This window comes from Phyllobates terribilis, unplaced genomic scaffold (genome assembly GCF_046119375.1).
Source record: "Phyllobates terribilis strain yellow unplaced genomic scaffold, ASM4611937v1 Scaffold_2__4_contigs__length_985480577, whole genome shotgun sequence".
Lineage (NCBI taxonomy): Eukaryota > Metazoa > Chordata > Amphibia > Anura > Dendrobatidae > Phyllobates > Phyllobates terribilis.
This window is the reverse complement of record NW_027362762.1, coordinates 702,901,719-702,921,144: the sequence shown is the minus strand read 5'-3', so window position 1 is coordinate 702,921,144 and position 19,426 is coordinate 702,901,719. Positions and strand designations below refer to the sequence as shown.

Here is a 19,426-nt window from a genome sequence, read left to right as displayed (position 1 = left end):
GTACTGGATGCACGGCTAATACCATGGCGTACCATAATTCACTGGAAATATTTCAGGCTGGTTAGAGACAAGCTCATTCCCACAGAAAAGTACGAGCAGCAAGCTAAGGAGATGGTGGCCTCTATCGTCATAAAGGAGTTAGCTTGTTGTTTAGGAGACCGACCACCGCTGCTGTCTACCTTGTGAACATTGTGTTGAAGATTGCAAGGTGTCATGGGTTTACTGTGACAGAGAGGAGCCAGAAGACCGCAGCGTCTGATTCCTCCCACTCCTGCACTCTTTAGAATCCTTTCGCCTTCATATTAATCAGTGCAGGGGTTAATCTGCTCAGTTGTGAGCTCCTGGAAGCTTCCCCTCATTTAGGCTCTCAGCAGATTTGTCTCATGAATCTCTCCTACTGTGTAACTCTGTACCCCAACACATCAGACTCTCGCCTACCATGGAAACCTTGAAAAGGAAGCTGAAGACTCACTTCTTCGGTCAAGCGTACAATCTGCGGTTACCCTCACTCCAGCATACCGCTGCACGACTAGTTGTACCCTGACCTATTGTATCCGCACCCATTCCTTGTAGATTGTTTGTGCGCCCTCGCAGGAAGGGTCCTCTTCTGGTACCAGTCAGTGACCCCTTTTCACATGTAAAGCACCACGGAATAAACGTCGATGTAATAGTAATAATAATTATAGTACTTGTACACTGGGTCAATTGATGGTACTTTCCTGGTGTCTGCCCCTAATTTTACGTGTTTTGGCAGCTTTTGGCACATTTAAAGGTGTTGTGTATGCGTTTGTCCCCCCCCCCCCCCATTGAATCCTATGGCGTTTGGTAATGTTCAGCGAATATTCAGAGAATAAATCGGCAAATATTGCTAATTCGACGATCGTAATCCAAAACGAACATTGAAAGATTCGCTCATCTTTACTCGTACTGTAGCTGTAATGTCACCAATGCAGCCGAGTCAGTAAAGACATTACAGTTGTATGGAGAAAATCAGACCAGACCAAACAACTGCTTTCTCAAGCTACAACTTGCCTACTTTGGACACATCATGCAAAGAGAGGAATCACTGGAGAAGGACATCATGGTTGGACGAATAGAAGGAACCAGGCAAAGAGGAAGACCAGCAACCTGATGGCTTGATACTATCAAGATAATAGTGGAGAAGACTCTGGTGGATCTATCGAGGCTTGTACAATATCAATCTTCCTACAGAGTGTTCATCCATCAAGTCACCATGGCTCGAGATCAAGCTGAAGACCGTTAATAATAATAATAATAATAATAATAATAATAAAACATGACAACATAGCTATGCTAAAAAGACTTATCAGTATTATTGGTCCTCGCAGTGACAATCTTAACTCTTATTGGGTGTCATACTAACATTAAATTATGTACTTCCCGATGTTCCTCTTCGGAATGAATGCTATGTAACACTATAATTGCCTGTCAAAATGCAAGATTAATAATAATCTAATCAAAAGAATAGTCTATTCTCATCAGATCCATATCCACAGGTGTACACCACCAAAGTAGTTATATGAGATAGGGAAAGGGGAAAGTTGGAAAAGTGTGGATATAAGAAAATTAAAATACATAAACTTTATTGATTGGTTAAAATCCTATAAATGTGAAATTACTCATGCATCTATAGATGCATATAAGGTAACCACTTACTAGTTGAAAAAGTGGTACCCACTAATAGATCTGGCTGGATGTAGTGTAGGGCAAATTATGGGACACCTCAGTCAAGTCCCTCTAATGTAGGACCGAGGTTATATATATATGTTAACCCCATATATTGGAATAGCCTGAATATGAATGTCAGGTGGAACAAATAAAGACACATAACCAATCAATAAAGTTTATGTATTTTAATTTTCTTATATCCACACTTTTCCAACTTTCCCCTTTCCCTATCTCATATTAATAATAATCTATCTGTAGTGCTGTCAGTTCATTTTATAAATAGGAAGGCTTATAAATATAAAGAATGGAAAAGTTGAAACGTGAAAATCGTTATAGCTATAAAATTGGTATCCTGTGTTTCCTTCGTGACAAGTGGCCGATATAATCCATATCTCTGAATGCTGTTAAAGAAGCTGGTCCAAAATCTAGTGTCAGGTTCAATATAGATTCTTGAATGTTCTGACTTTAGATTTCCAGCAGTGTTTCTTACTGTTTGACAGATATCTACAGTAAATATAAAAAGTCTTCACACCCTTGTCAAAATGCCAGTTTTTTGGCATGTAAAAAAATTATACCAAGAAGAATAATTTCAGAACTTTTTCCACCTTTAACATCACTCATAATCTTTACAAATCCATTGACAACAAAATGAAATCATTTTGAGAGAGAAAATAAAAGTAGTAAAGCTAAAAGAAATGTAGTTGTTTCAGTGTGCACACCCTCTTAATATTGACAATATGGTTCTGTTTAGAATTAACCAATCACATTTAAATGCATGTTAAATAGTAGTCAGTACACAGCTGTCATAATTTAAAGTGATTATGATTAACTATATATAAAGTTTAGCTATTCTTGTAGGATTTTCCTTTCTTAGTTCCATTTTACAACAAAGACATGGTCCATCAACAGCTTACAACACAGCAAAGGGATCTAATTTTCAGGAAAAGTGTGCAAAAACATTTCAAAAGCATTAGATATACCATGGAACATTGTGAAGACTGTCATCAATAAGTGCCTTAAATGACCCATACCTGAATCCATTTGAAAATCTGTGGGTGACCTGTAGAGGGCTGTACACAGGAGTTGCCCTCACAATCTGACAGATTTGGAGTGCTACTGCAATGAAGAGTGGGCAGAGATTGCCAATTCTAGGTATGCCATGCTGATAGTCTCCTACCCAAAAGACTGAATGTTGTCATACATTCAAAGGGTACGTCAACAAAGTATTAGTTTAAGGGTGTAAATAATTATACAACTACATTATTTTAGTTCTTAGCCGATGAGCACTTTTGTTACACATAGGGCTATAGCCCTGCTATGTGTAACACAGGCAATCAGATGTTCGGAGCTTTTAGTAAAGTGAAAAAAAAAATGTATTTAAAAATATAAAAAAATTTAAAAAAATGTAAAAGTTAAAATCACCCCTTTTTTGCCCCATTAAAAATAAAACAATAAAAAAACAATAAAAAATACACATTTGGTATTGCCGCTTTCCGAATCACCAGATCTATCAATATAAAAAAATAATTAATCCGATTGGTAAACAGCGTAATGAGAAAATAAATCAAAACGGCAGAATTGTTTTTTTGGTCGCTGCAACATTGCATTAAAATGCAATAATGGGTGATCAAAACATTGTATCTACTCCAAAATGGTATCCATAAAAATGTCCACTCAGCGCGCAAAAAGTAAGTCCTTACCTGGCCCCAGATCACGAACATGCTATGGGTCTCAGAAAATGGCGCCTTTTTTTTTTACAAATGTTGTATTTTTTTTACCATTTAAATAAAAAATAACCTATACATGTTTAGTATCAATGAACTCGTAATGACCTGGGGAATCATAATGGCAGGTCATTTTACCATTTAGTGAACATGGTAAAAAAATAAAAATAAAATTGTGGAATTGCACTTCTTTTGCAATTTCACCGCACTTGGAATTTTTTTCCTGTTTTCCAGTACACTATATGGTAAAACGAATGGTGTCATTCAAAAGTACAACTCGTCCCGCAAAAAACAAGCCCTCACATGGCCATGTTGACTGAAAAAAAAAATATATATATGGCTCTGGGAAAAGGGGAACTAAAAACGAAAACACAAAAACGGAAAAACTCAAGGTGGTAAAGGGGTTAAATTAGTTGGAAAATACAAATAATAATACAGTACACCATAGAAGAATACATTAACTAATACTGAACATGGGTGAATATTATCAAGCATGTAAGTAGTTAGATAAGAATTTAGAGTATTAGTGTCTTTCTACAAAACCACAACATAAAATGATGTTGTGGAAAGAAGACGTATAGCTTGGGAAAGAGGACGTATAACTTGGGAAAGAGGACGTATAGCTTGGGAAAGAGGACGTATAACTTGGGAAAGAGGACATATAGCTTGGGAAAGAGGACGTATAGCTTGGGAAAGAGGACGTATAGCTTGGGAAAGAGGACGTATAGCTTGGGAAAGAGGACGTATAGCTTGGGAAAGAGGACATATAGCTTGGGAAAGAGGACGTATAGCTTGGGAAAGAGGACATATAGCTTGGGAAAGAGGACGTATAGCTTGGGAAAGAGGACGTATAGCTCAGTCATTCTAAACTATTTATTTTTTGGAAACCGCATTTCCAAAGTGTAGAAGCATCGTCTTAACCATTTTACACTTTGGCTACAAGACAATTTTGCCTAATAATCCTCCCACTGTGGTTGTGGTAACTTTTTGATGACTTTTGGAACATAATTGGTCTAATGGTAATTGTAGAAAGCTGTAGAAAAAAAAAAGGATTAATCTGTTGTAAAAGGGTTAAGAATGAAACGTCTAAAGTGTGGTTTGTACATCGATTGTGTCGTTTCCAAGATTTTGGAGAATACAGAAATCACATTTTAGAAGCCAAGGCATTCTTAAAGAAAATATTGTCAAAAAAAATTGTTTTTGTACTTCATTATTGGTTGTGTGCCAAAATGATGGATGACAATGGTATGGGCGTTTAATATTAAGAGGGGCTTCCTGTTCACGTGCTGTGGTTAGACAATTGTAACATTGTATAGTCAATTTCACTTTTGAAAAATACAAGTTTCTCCCTATAGTGGGAATATTTGTCAGAATTATGGTGTCCGTACAACTTAGTGCTTGACTGAACTCTCCTTTGGACAACAGCTATTTCTCCCCCATATAAACAAGGACATTGGTTTTCAATGGTGAGAGTGGAACAAGCTGCTAGCCCACACTGTCAGTAGTTTACCACCCGCAAAAATAAAAGGATCAGGCATTGTAATTTAATATGCCAGATCTTTCTGTTTGGGGAGAAACTGGAGGCGGCCATTCACATTACATGGACAGCTGGAATCAGTCAACGATAATTTAATCTGAACGGGGAACTTTGTAGGGGTTTTCCACTTTTAAAAACGGGCACTTAAATAGCAGAACTCGTGTAAAATAACAAAGTCAGATAGTACTCACCCTCCTACTCTCTCTGCTCCATCTTTCACAGGGTTTTGGCTGCAGCGGTGTTGTCATATTGACAGCTCACATCACTGCTGCAGCCAATCACTGAGCTCAGTGATTTGCTGTGCGGTGTCAAAGAGATGTCACCGCTGCAGCCATAACACGGAGCCAGGAGCTGCAGTGGATAAGCCTCCATTGGCCTTGGTTATTTTACAAAAGTTCCATCATGTGGGAACCACTTTTTTAAAAGTTGAAAACTTCTTTAAATCAGATGTTGCTATTAGATCTTTCTGGTGTGAATTCTGATAGCTATTACTCTTTCGGATTTAAAATGTCCTTTTGGCACTGAACATTTTAGCAACTTGTTGCAAAGTTCACACGTTCCATTTCTATCTTGCGATATACTGTATGTGCACAACCAGGAGACATTGGCAAGACTGCATCCGGCAATATGTGGTGGAATATATATGGGAAGACAACCTGTATCTTCTGATCAGAAGGGGTCATATATGTAGCTGAGACAAATTACAATCTGGTATAAATACTGCGATCATCACAGTCTGGTGCAAATGCTGCGGTCAATCCACAGTCTGGTGTAAATGCTGCAGTCAATCCACAGTCTGGTGTAAATGCTGAAGTCAGTCCACAGTCTGGTGTAAATACTGCGGTCAGTCCACAGTCTAGTGTAAATGCTGCAGTCAGTCCACAGTCTAGTGTAAATGCTGCAGTCAGTCCACAGTCTGGTGTAAATGTGGCACCCCTGCGGGTTCAGTCGCCACAGAGGTACTGCATCTCACCCAGAGGTGTGGTATCTCACCCTCAGGTAAGGAAGAAGTACTGCCCGGGACCCTAACACCTGCATCCAACACTACACTACTCCAGACCAGCAGGAGGGGCAAGATGCGTTGCTCTCCTGCTGAGCCCTGTCCCTGGCTGGAGTTGGGGGAACCAAAGTAGGGAGAACCATGTAGTGGGTGTGGGTGGAGGAAGTAGTTCAGGGGAGCTCAGTAAGAAGCGATATAAAAGAGAGGGTGGAACATTCTAGAGAGAGACTGAGTGAGAGTGAGTCTGAGGAGATTGAGTCAGAGGAAGAGTTGGGAGCAGGAGCTCTGCAGGAGCTCTGCTCAGGGAAGCGCGGGCCTGAGTGAGGAGGCCCAGGAGAAGGAGAGGAGGAAGGAACGGGAGCAGAAAGAAGGCTCCAGGAGTGAAGAAAGGATCCCAGGGGTACGGGCAGTGCTGGAGGCCACCCGTATGCCCGAATCTACCAGGCGGTGGAGGGATCGGGTCGCAGAGGGGACCGGCCCCTAACTAGTGAGAATTGCAATGTTCAACTAGGTAACCGGAGGGTGCAGCATTTCAGGTACTGCAGCCAAAAGCCACATCTATCTCACCGAAAAAGTGGCCATAGAGGACCCAGGGGACAGAGAAGACGTCGCCCGCCAAGGTCCGCGGTCACTGGATTGGGACACTGGGTGTGAGGTGCAGGGAGACGGCCGGAAGGAACACACGGAAGGGGGTCCCGTTATGTACTCCGGAGGTACCTGAGGGTTGGCTGAACCCCTCCCTGAGTAAGCACAGGACGACGCGGGAAGTTATGATCTGCAGTTGTAACCAGGAGCAAAGTGAGAACTGTGAGTAAATCCGAAAGGCTGCACCCCACTGTCTCTGTGAATTATTACTGCTGCGCCATCACCCCCTGCACTACACTGCACCACAACCGCTACCTCAATATCTACAACATCTATACTGCCCTGGAGCTAAGCTCTACCTGTGGAGAGCTAAACCAATTCTGCTGCCTGAACAACAGCTCCAGAGGACCTGCTCCGCAGCGGCGGCTCCCTTTAGCCGCATACCACAGGTGGCGTCACGAACTTTATATAAAAACTATAAATTCCCTGTAAATATCCCCTTTTATTGACCGCCCTGGGTCACGGACCGGGTCACTGCCACTGTGACATCTCCCCTAGCAACGACCAGCCCGGCACCGAGTACCCCACGGCCCAGGGGGCGCGTCATAAATGCTGCAGTCAGTCCACAGTCTAGTGTAAATGCTGCAGTCAGTCTACAGTCTGGTGTAAATGCTGCAGTCAGTCTACAGTCTGGTGTAAATACTGCAGTCAATCTGCAGTCTAGTGTAAATGCTGCAGTCAGTCTACAGTCTGGTGTAAATGCTGCAGTCAGTCCACAGTCTAGTGTAAATGCTGCAGTCAGTCCACAGTTTAGTGTAAATGCTGCAGTCAGTCTACAGTCTGGTGTAAATGCTGCAGTCAGTCCACAGTCTAGTGTAAATGCTGCAGTCAGTCCACAGTTTAGTGTAAATGCCGCAGTTAGTCCCCAGTCTGGTGTAAATGCTGCAGTCAGTCCACAGTTTAGTGTAAATGCTGCAGTCAGTCCACAGTCTAGTGTAAATGCTGCAGTCAGTCCACAGTTTAGTGTAAATGCTGCAGTCAGTCCACAGTCTAGTGTAAATGCTGCAGTCAGTCCACAGTTTAGTGTAAATGCTGCAGTCAGTCCACAGTCTAGTGTAAATGCTGCAGTGAGTCCACAGTTTAGTGTAAATGCTGCAGTCAGTCCACAGTCTAGTGTAAATGCTGCAGTCAGTCTGCAGTCTGGTGTAAATGCTGCAGTCAGTCTACAGTCTAGTGTAATTGCTGCAGTCAGTCTACAGTCTGGTGTAAATGCTGCAGTCAGTCTGCAGTCTGGTGTAAATGCTGTAGTCAGTACACAGTCTAGTGTAAATGCTGCAGTCAGTCCCCAGTCTGGTGTAAATGCTGCAGTCAGTCCACAGTTTAGTGTAAATGCTGCAGTCAGTCCACAGTCTAGTGTAAATGCTGCAGTCAGTCCACAGTTTAGTGTAAATGCTGCAGTCAGTCCACAGTCTAGTGTAAATGCTGCAGTTAGTCCACAGTTTAGTGTAAATGCTGCAGTCAGTCCACAGTCTAGTGTAAATGCTGCAGTGAGTCCACAGTTTAGTGTAAATGCTGCAGTCAGTCCACAGTCTAGTGTAAATGCTGCAGTCAGTCTGCAGTCTGGTGTAAATGCTGCAGTCAGTCTACAGTCTGGTGTAATTGCTGCAGTCAGTCTACAGTCTGGTGTAAATGCTGCAGTCAGTCTGCAGTCTGGTGTAAATGCTGTAGTCAGTACACAGTCTAGTGTAAATGCTGCAGTCAGTCCACAGTCTGGTGTAAATGCTGCAGTCAGTCCACAGTTTAGTGTAAATGCTGCAGTCAGTCCACAGTCTAGTGTAAATGCTGCAGTCAGTCCACAGTTTAGTGTAAATGCTGCAGTCAGTCCACAGTCTAGTGTAAATGCTGCAGTGAGTCCACAGTTTAGTGTAAATGCTGCAGTCAGTCCACAGTCTAGTGTAAATGCTGCAGTCAGTCTGCAGTCTGGTGTAAATGCTGCAGTCAGTCTACAGTCTGGTGTAATTGCTGCAGTCAGTCTACAGTCTAGTGTAAATGCTGCAGTCAGTCCACAGTCTAGTGTAAATGCTGCAGTCAGTCTGCAGTCTGGTGTAAATGCTGCAGTCAGTCTACAGTCTGGTGTAATTGCTGCAGTCAGTCTACAGTCTGGTGTAAATGCTGCAGTCAGTCTACAGTTTAGTGTAAATGCTGCAGTCAGTCTGCAGTCTGGTGTAAATGCTGTAGTTATTACACAGTCTAGTGTAAATGCTGCAGTCAGTCCACAGTCTGGTGTAAATGCTGCAGTCAGTCCACAGTCTGGTGTAAATGCTGCAGTCAGTCCACAGTCTGGTGTAAATGCTGCAGTCAGTCTGCAGTCTGGTGTAAATGCTGCAGTCAGTCTAGCATAACTCTCAGCTGTCCGATCCAATGGACTGTCTCGAATTTGTGTATGTGTTCCACTTGTTCCAGGAGGTCAGGGGTATGTCCCGACTTTGGCTGTAAATGATGCGGTCAGTCACAGCTTGGAGCAAATGCTGTGCTCAATCCATAGTCTTGTGTAAATGCTGCAGTCAGTCCACAGTATGGTGTAAATGCTGCAGTAAATCCTCAGTCTGGTGTAAATGCTGCAGTAAATCCTCAGTCTGGTGTAAATGCTGCAGTAAATCCTCAGTCTGGTATAAATGCTGCAGTAAATCCTCAGTCTGGTGTAAATGCTGCAGTAAATCCTCAGTCTGGTGTAAATGCTGCAGTAAATCCTCAGTCTGGTGTAAATGCTGCAGTCAGTTCACATAACATTCTCAGGTCACATGTGGAGGCAGCGAAAAAAAGGAACAAGATGCCCAGGCAAGGTGTGTGTATAGACTGGGGACATCAGTCAGTGTGTAGGGGAATGTCTTGGGGGGGACATCATAGTGTGTATGACGCGCCCCTGGGCCTGTGTCGCGCTGCGTTGCGCACGCGGGAGCTTACCCGGAGCCGGATCTCTTGAGGGTTGTAGTCTCGTGGCGGTGATCCGGTCCGTGCCCAGGGAGTCAGACTAAGTGGCGCTGTATCAGCGGTAGATGATGGACGACTACGCCACCCGTTGAATGCAGCTATGGAGCTGCCGCTGCAGGGCAGACCGCTGAGGCCGGTGGAAGGATGGTGCAGCGTGGATGGTATAACCCCCAACGGGAGGGGTATGGCCTCAGGGCAGCCGACGTGGATGATGGGGGTAGCAGGAACCACTCAGAGACGATGCGGTGTAGTTCAGGGTCTTTACTGGTGACAAAGATAGACCCTCCCGGAGTACTGGCTAGCGGTTGGGGCCTGGTCAGTCCTTGAGCAGATGGGATCTCCCCTGGCCAGGCGGAGTTGTAGGCCTCCCAAACTAACGATACTCTTCTGGCTACCTTGCTAGAAGCGAGTATAAGTAGCCCACGTCCCTGAGTGTACCGTGTGGTGCTCACCCGTATGGCCGGTGACTCGGGGCCTTCTAGTAGCTTCCGCTCCACGACGGCGGTGCTGGTCCCATGCGTGTGACCGTGCCTTCGGGTTTCTTGGCCAGAGGACCTGAAATCCCCTGCCTGACGGATTCTGCTGCTGGGTAGGAGTTAGTCCCCACAGCCTCGGACTCCGGGTCCGGTAAGAAATCTTCTCAGTCAGGGCGAGCTCTGCAGCTGCCTGCCCCTGACTCTTTGTAACACTGCTCCCACAGAGCTCCTGTTGTTTCTTCCTATGCTGCTTCTCTTCTCTACTTCTGGCATGGCCCAGGAGCTGGGCCCAGCCGGAGCCACAGCTCCCTGTCAGCCCTCCTGGCTGCACTCTCCCTCTGAACTCTCTAACCCTGCCTCAGCCCCAGGTTTATACAGGGGAAGTTCTTCCCCTCCCAGGACTGGGCAGGAGGTGTGGCATGCATAGGATTCCTGACCAAGAGACCTCCCACCTGCTCTCAGACATAACATTGCTGTTACTGTGGAAACCAGACCCCTGGGGTGCCACATTCCCCCCTAGTGAAATTTAGTACTCCGGGACTAAACATATTTTTAGAAAAACATAACAAGATAATAACAATAATAATACAATAAGAAAAACACATAAAGATGGTTACGGCGTGTCCGCAACCGGGCGCAGTCTTTGAAGAAAAGCAAGGTGTCCATTTCACCAAAACAGGGAGACGTAACCAGGTAGGGGTCTGTCCTGCCCCGAGTCCTTAACAGTCTTTAGTCCGTCCTGGGTTACGCTCCAACTATACACAAAGGATTCCCGGTAAATCCACCAAAGACTCCCATAAATTACTAGAAACACATAATTATTTACAGGATATGGCCGCTCTCAGTCCTCGGCCAGTGGGGATAAGGAATGGCTGCTCACAGTCCTCAGCCTGGTTTAAGATAGGGGCACATGGGGAACAATTCACTAATCCCAACGGGGACCATATTTTAATTAGCAGCAGTCCTTGTACCCTTACGGGTAACTATTTACAGCTCTTTATTCACGCTACTTCCCTTCAGTAGCTATGTCCTCTTTGTGCTCCCTCCTGAGGGTAGTCCTCAGACCCGTCCGGGTCCTCTTGGCTTTCCTCGTATTGGTAGTACTGCAGCTCCTCCTCGGTTAGTTGGGTTAGTATCTCTGCGACAGTCCTCCTCCCAGGTGGCCAGGACTTTACCTCCCTTTGGCTGCCCCGGTTAATTGGGCCACCAGGATGCTCACTTTTTGCTCCTCTGTGAGGGGGTACACCTGGAAGAGGCTATCCAGCTTTTCTCTAAAGTCATGCAGGGTATGTGACTCCCCTGAGTACTGGGGTAGCCAGGCTGCCCCCGGGATATAGGGCATGGTGAAAGGCATGACCGCAACAGCGGTGGCGCTGGCGGGGGTTGAAGCGGTGAAGCTCTCCTCCGTATCCGGCATCCTTCTCCCCCCTAGTGGACCGTGGCCTACCTTGCGATGATCCTCTTCCGTAGGCCGCGGCTCCGCAGTGGATCGTCAGGGTTGAGGACCTTCCGTCGCGCTCCTGTGACGTCGGCGTCTGCTGGGCTCCTTCCAGGACCTTACGCAACGTCCGGACGTGAGGCGGGGCTTCAGTTCTCGCGCGCTTTCGGAGTCCACGCCCCTCTTCTTCCCGCGCGGCGTCCTCAAGATGGCGTCCAATGGTGGGAAAACTCCACGTATGGCGGGAAGAAGGCTGAAGATGGCGCCGGATGGCGGGAAAACTCCACCGATGGCGGGAAGGAAGCGGAAGATGGCGCCGGATGGCGGGAATCTTCACCACAGGTAAGTTTGAACAGTCTTTTTCAGGCACGCAGTACCCGGTGGTTGCGGGCACGAAATCCTGCCGACTACTCCAAAAGTTGACGCGCCCCTGGGCCTGTGTCGCGCTGCGTTGCGCACGCGGGAGCTTACCCGGAGCCGGATCTCTTGAGGGTTGTAGTCTCGTGGCGGTGATCCGGTCCGTGCCCAGGGAGTCAGACTAAGTGGCGCTGTATCAGCGGTAGATGATGGACGACTACGCCACCCGTTGAATGCAGCTATGGAGCTGCCGCTGCAGGGCAGACCGCTGAGGCCGGTGGAAGGATGGTGCAGCGTGGATGGTATAACCCCCAACGGGAGGGGTATGGCCTCAGGGCAGCCGACGTGGATGATGGGGGTAGCAGGAACCACTCAGAGACGATGCGGTGTAGTTCAGGGTCTTTACTGGTGACAAAGATAGACCCTCCCGGAGTACTGGCTAGCGGTTGGGGCCTGGTCAGTCCTTGAGCAGATGGGATCTCCCCTGGCCAGGCGGAGTTGTAGGCCTCCCAAACTAACGATACTCTTCTGGCTACCTTGCTAGAAGCGAGTATAAGTAGCCCACGTCCCTGAGTGTACCGTGTGGTGCTCACCCGTATGGCCGGTGACTCGGGGCCTTCTAGTAGCTTCCGCTCCACGACGGCGGTGCTGGTCCCATGCGTGTGACCGTGCCTTCGGGTTTCTTGGCCAGAGGACCTGAAATCCCCTGCCTGACGGATTCTGCTGCTGGGTAGGAGTTAGCCCCCACAGCCTCGGACTCCGGGTCCGGTAAGAAATCTTCTCAGTCAGGGCGAGCTCTGCAGCTGCCAGCCCCTGACTCTTTGTAACACTGCTCCCACAGAGCTCCTGTTGTTTCTTCCTATGCTGCTTCTCTTCTCTACTTCTGGCATGGCCCAGGAGCTGGGCCCAGCCGGAGACACAGCTCCCTGTCAGCCCTCCTGGCTGCACTCTCCCTCTGAACTCTCTAACCCTGCCTCAGCCCCAGGTTTATACAGGGGAAGTTCTTCCCCTCCCTGGACTGGGCAGGAGGTGTGGCATGCATAGGATTCCTGACCAAGAGACCTCCCACCTGCTCTCAGACATAACATTGCTGTTACTGTGGAAACCAGACCCCTGGGGTGCCACATGTATTTGTGTTGTAGGGGCATCATACTGAGAGGGAGGACTGTGGGAACATCATACTGTGTTTGGGGGAATGTACTGTGGGTGCATCATACTGTGTGTGGGGGACTGTGGAGGCATCATACTGTGTGTGGGGGGCTGTGGGGGCATCATACTGTGTGTGGGGGATTGTGGGGGCATCATACTGTGTGTGGGGGACTGTGGGGGCATCATACTGTGTGTGGGGGATTGTGGGGGCATCATACTGTGTGTGGGGGACTGTGGGGGCATCATACTGTGTGTGGGGGACTGTGGAGGCATCATACTGTATGCTGTGTGTGGGGGGATGTGGAGGTATCATACTGTGTTTGGAGGAATACACTGTGGGGGCATCATACTGTGTGCGGGGTCTGTGGAGGCACATTCTGTGTGTATAGGAATGTTATGTGGGGATATTATACTGTGTGTGGGGGCATCATCTTGTATGTGATGGGCACTGTAGGGATCATGAAAGATGTACCATATTATGTGGCAACACTAAAGAGCATGTTTAGTGTGAGCACATACTTAGCTTTAAATAAAAATTGCCGTAGCATTCTGCACTATGTGTTCCTCTTTTTTGCCTTTCAAAGTTGAGAGGTATAGTCTAGTCTAAAAAATATTAAATTGTGCATGCTGCCTAGGAAATCCCTGTTTCTGTTCATATACAGTTTGGAGGCATTCAAGTGTTTGATAATGTCTAGGAAAATGCCTTCTCTTTGTTCCATGCAGACATAATAAAGCTCCATGTTAGCCTCTTTAGAGACTGGGCTACAATACACAGACCAGGGCAAACATAAAAACTGCCCTGCTAATGGAATTATGTTCCTGTGTAGAGCTGAGCTCACCTCTTGGTTAACATGGACCATAAGCAGAACGGTCTGGCTGTTACTGCGCACAGTGCTTTCTATCTCTGCCCACAGTGCTTTCTATCTCTGCCCACAGTGCTTTCTATCTCTGCGCACAGTGCTTTCTATCTCTGCCCACAGTGCTTTCTATCTCTGCCCACAGTGCTTTCTATCTCTGCCCACAGTGCTTTCTATCTCTGCCCACAGTGCTTTCTATCTCTGCGCACAGTGCTTTCTATCTCTGCCCACAGTGCTTTCTATCTCTGCCCACAGTGCTTTCTATCTCTGCGCACAGTGCTTTCTATCTCTGTCCACAGTGCTTTCTATCTCTGCGCACAGTGCTTTCTATCTCTGCCCACAGTGCTTTCTATCTCCGCCCACAGTGCTTTCTATCTCCGCGCACAGTGCTTTCTATCTCTGCCCACAGTGCTTTCTATCTCTGCCCACAATGCTTTCTATCTCTGCCCACAGTGCTTTCTATCTCTGCCCACAGTGCTTTCTATCTCCGCCCACAGTGCTTTCTATCTCTGCCCACAGTGCTTTCTATCTCTGCCCACAGTGCTTTCTATCTCTGTCCACAGTGCTTTCTATCTCTGCGCACAGTGCTTTCTATCTCTGCCCACAGTGCTTTCTATCTCTGCCCACAGTGCTTTCTATCTCCGCCCACAGTGCTTTCTATCTCCGCGCACAGTGCTTTCTATCTCTGCCCACAGTGCTTTCTATCTCTGCCCACAATGCTTTCTATCTCTGCCCACAGTGCTTTCTATCTCCGCCCACAGTGCTTTCTATCTCCGCGCACAGTGCTTTCTATCTCCGCGCACAGTGCTTTCTATCTCTGCCCACAGTGCTTTCTATCTCTGCCCACAATGCTTTCTATCTCTGCCCACAGTGCTTTCTATCTCTGCGCACAGTGCTTTCTATCTCCGCCCACAGTGCTTTCTATCTCCGCGCACAGTGCTTTCTATCTCTGCCCACAGTGCTTTCTATCTCTGCCCACAATGCTTTCTATCTCTGCCCACAGTGCTTTCTATCTCTGCCCACAGTGCTTTCTATCTCTGCGCACAGTGCTTTCTATCTCTGCGCACAGTGCTTTCTATCTCTGCCCACAGTGCTTTCTATCTCTGCCCACAGTGCTTTCTATCTCCGCCCACAGTGCTTTCTATCTCCGCGCACAGTGCTTTCTATCTCCGCGCACAGTGCTTTCTATCTCTGCCCACAGTGCTTTCTATTTCTGCCCACAATGCTTTCTATCTCTGCCCACAGTGCTTTCTATCTCTGCGCACAGTGCTTTCTATCTCTGCCCACAGTGCTTTCTATCTCTGCCCACAGTGCTTTCTATTTCTGCCCACAATGCTTTCTATCTCTGCCCACAGTGCTTTCTATCTCTGCGCACAGTGCTTTCTATCTCCGCGCACAGTGCTTTCTATCTCTGCCCACAGTGCTTTCTATCTCCGCCCACAGTGCTTTCTATCTCCGCCCACAGTGCTTTCTATCTCCGCGCACAGTGCTTTCTATCTCTGCCCACAGTGCTTTCTATCTCCGCCCACAGTGCTTTCTATCTCCGCGCACAGTGCTTTCTATCTCCGCGCACAGTGCTTTCTATCTCTGCCCACAGTGCTTTCTATCTCTGCCCACAATGCTTTCTATCTCTGCCCACAGTGCTTTCTATCTCCGCACACAGTGCTTTCTATCTCTGCCCACAGTGCTTTATATCTCTGCCCACAATGCTTTCTATCTCTGCCCACAGTGCTTTCTATCTCTGCCCACAATGCTTTCTATCTCTGCCCACAGTGCTTTCTATCTCTGCGCACAGTGCTTTCTATCTCTGCCTGCACCGATTTCTACTACTTGTAGGTAGAGAACAAGAAGCTGAATGATCACTGTCCAATGTCTTGTTACAGACTGGACAAAGCTGCAGCCTGAAGAGGGGAGTAAGCACCGGACCCTAAGAACCATCAAGAATTTTTACATTAACCTTTTCTCTGCACTGGATACTTGTTTTAACCCCTTCTCTGTCCTATTCACAATATATTTTTATATGAACCAGGGATCCTTACTGAATACCTTTTCTGCTATAGATGACAAGGAATACCGACATCAACCCGTTCATTGCCCTAGGCCACCAGAGATTGTGTCATTAACCCTTTTTCTGCCTTAGACAACCAGGGATACTGACATTAACCCTTTTCTTTTCTGCACCACAGATTATTATTTTAGCCAGAATTAAATCCTTTCTGCCATATATGCAATTTTTCTTTTTACATTTTATAATATTAAATATTATATTGCATCTATAATGTACAGAAAAGTAAGTAATCCAAGTAAGTTTCTAATTTATTAATGAGGATGGAAACATTGTGATTGTTTAATATTAAAGGGGCTCCTTGTTCAGGTTCTATGATTACAGAGTTAAAGAGGAAGACATTTTGACATAAACAATATGCTGTAAATCCCTTCTAAGTATCAAGGAGGAATAAAAAATTAAATCCTGAAAAACCCCTTTAATATTTGGATATATAGAATCCAAATAGAATATAAAATCCATTTAAAGTGGTTGTCCAGCAACAAAAATGTGTTTTATTGTTCATCTAAAATTACTGAACTTTCTAATGTTCAGTGCACATCTGCTTGAGTCCTCCTACTGTAGCCCCCATGTCCGGGTCCTGACAGCTGCATTCATTTTAACTCAGGCAATGTTACCAGTTCAATAGCCAAGCCAGCGCCCTTCTCCATCACAGCCAGAAAAGTGGACTGACTTAACCAATGAAATAAGCCTTTGATCAGCGTGGATTATCTCATGCGAGAGAATTGAGTCAATTATGCTATTGACACTCCGATCAAACTCTGATCCGAGTGTCAGCATAGTGTGATCTGATTCTCTCGGATGAGAGATTTGTATCACAGGTGCAGAGAAGATGGAGAACTTAATTTCTCCATCATCTCCATGGTCTGTGTCTGCGGATGTTGGACTGCACTCGGATGACATTCGAGTGCAGTACAATGTTTTACACACACCTATAGACTTGAATGGGTGAGTGCCATCCGATTTGCGCAGCAGAAACTGTCTGTGGAAAAAACACAGATTTGCACTGCCCCATTATATTACATTGGTCCGCTGTCAAAATCATGTGAGCGAGCCATTAGAGTCAGTCTACTTCAAGCATGGCAGTCTGTGTTGAAAGTAATGCAGAAGTTGAAGTGCTAGGAGCGAGAAAGATGGTTGGAAATAGTAAGATCTGAGCAGATTTGACGAAGAAAGTACATAAAAAAGTTCAGTGATTTTACGTTTCTTAAACAATAAAATATTTTTCTACCACTTGTTGTAATAATAATTAATAATATGAAGGGCCTCCAAATGACCTGTTCTCAATATTTGGTTTGTAGCTAAATACAAGTATGGATAGCCTCAGAAAGTGGAACGTGGGAGGTGTAATAACAATTGTTTTTATTGATGATAACTGTCGGTAGAAAAAGAATGTATGGTTGCATCGAGAGAGCAGTAATCTAGTGTTATCACATCCATGCGAAGAAATCAGAAAGATAGTTATCCTTCCAAATAAAAAACAGGGATAGCGATGCAATCTCTCACTCATGATTATATTATTATATTGCTTCTCTTCATAAATAGCTTCTTTTTATAACCTTTTTTTCACTCCCTAGGTTTCTACTTTGAGCAATTCAGGATGAACTCTAGTTGCTATTTGGAAACCATCAGCAAGTCGATTAGTCTGTTATTCTTGCTAGGACTGTTTTCAGTACACAGCGTTTTACAACTGTTATCAGGCTGATTATATTACCCATCAGCACCTCATTATCACATATATTCCTAGTAGGGATAATTTTTGGACTTGGAAATTTGGCATATCTGTCCTTTTTATTGACTGAAACAAATGCGAAAACAGTAAAGAAATACAAAGATGATAGATTTTCCATTTTCTGACTATATAGACCACATTAATCATAGATGGGACTGTAGTGCTGCCTGCGCCAAGACATCATCATGTGCTTAGACACAATTAGCATCCATCATTGCATAATTCATACAATCCAACCAACAGTTGTACTATGTCATTTGATGGAGGTAAAAAGATAAACTAACAGTATATGTGGTTCTCTACCTGAAAATCCTAAAGGATTGTGGTTGCTAAGAGTGTTTGGCTAGTTCTTTATTTGCATCATGCACGGAGATTGCTTAAGTATACACACAAAAACTTACTAGCCCTTTGTGACATTTTGGAGCCGGGTCTTCAGAGCTCAGCAGGACGATAAATGGACAAGACAGCTAGCGGGTGCTCGGAGTGTCAAACGCCTCGTCTCTGAAGTCTCATTTTGCAGTAATGTGATCTATACACTTTAAAAGGATAGGAAGCTATTTCCAGCAAGGGGGATAAAGTACAGTAGTTGCCAGAGAAGCAGATGCAATGAAACTCACTCCCTACCCCAGCTTTGGGAATTATGCAGAATGCTGCAATGTCATTCCCTGGATTGTATACACATATTACTTACACAACGCAGGGTTTCAACAGTAAGAAAGTGCATATTACATGCAAATATGTTACTTTCATATTTTGTTGCAAAAACATTACTGGTATCAGTAAGAAAACATCAATATTTACATACAAAATTTAATAAAAAATAACATTTTAGCAGTTCTTAATCAGATTATTTTCAACTAAAGTCCCCAATATACAATACACTGTGTGCAGAATTATTAGACTAGTGAGTATTTTTTACCATATCATCATTTTATGTAGATTTTCCAACTCCAAGCTGTATAAAGTGGATTTCCATTGGATGAAGCAGATCAGGTGATGTGTATTTGTGTAATGAGGGAGTGTGCGGCCTAAGGATACAACAGCATTTCTCAAGGTGTGCAGAAGATTTAACTGACTGAAAAGTCAAAAATTGTTACAAGTCTTACCAAGAAAAGCAGCACTCTTCAAATTTCTAAAATATTGGAGTGTGATTACAGATTCATCAAATGTTTTGTCGTAAATAGTGATCAGGGTAGCAGAAACGTGTTAAGAAAAAAATATGCACATTAACTGCCAAAGATTTGAGAAGAATCAAACATGAAGCGACCAGGAACCCATTATCCTCCAGTGTTGTCATATTCCAGAACTGCAACCTCCCTGGAGAGCCCAGAAGTACAAGGTGATCAGAGCTCAGACATGGCCAAGGTAAGGAAGGCTGAAACCCAACCACTACTGAACAAGACACAGAAGTGGAAACATCAAAACTGGGCTAAGGAACATCTGAAGACAGATTTTTCAAAGGTTTTATGGACTGATGAGATGAGAGTGAGTCTTGACGGACCAGATGGATGGGCCAGAGGCTGGATCAGTAATGGTTATAGACAACCACTTCAACTCAGATGCCAGCAAGGTGGAGGTGGGGTAATGCTACCCAAACAGTTGATCGTCAACAGATTAAGAAACTGACAGACTCCATGGATAAATGCCGCAGCTAATCATGAATTAGTTGAGCTATGGTGTCACACCCTCGGCCATTTCGGTGTAACTGGCAGAAACTGTCCTTTAAAACGCTAACACTATGTGCACATGTTGAATATTTGGATGCAGAAATTTCTGCACAATTTCTGCATCTCTTGGCAGGGAAAATGCAGTGGCAAACGCCCGTT

General features: G+C 45.2%; 1 protein-coding gene across 1 annotated transcript in view; it reads right to left on the bottom strand.

Annotated features, from left to right (window-relative positions):
- AMPD1 (adenosine monophosphate deaminase 1) overlaps positions 1 to 18,143 on the bottom strand; it is a 78,878-nt gene extending 60,735 nt beyond the window's left edge. Inside the window, exon 1 of the mRNA XM_073667135.1 lies at positions 18,002 to 18,143. Within this exon, the coding sequence (XP_073523236.1) occupies positions 18,002 to 18,017 (16 nt within the window). The 5' untranslated portion in view covers positions 18,018 to 18,143. The remainder of the gene's footprint in view (positions 1 to 18,001) is intronic.
- Between the last annotated feature and the right edge of the window lie 1,283 nt (positions 18,144 to 19,426).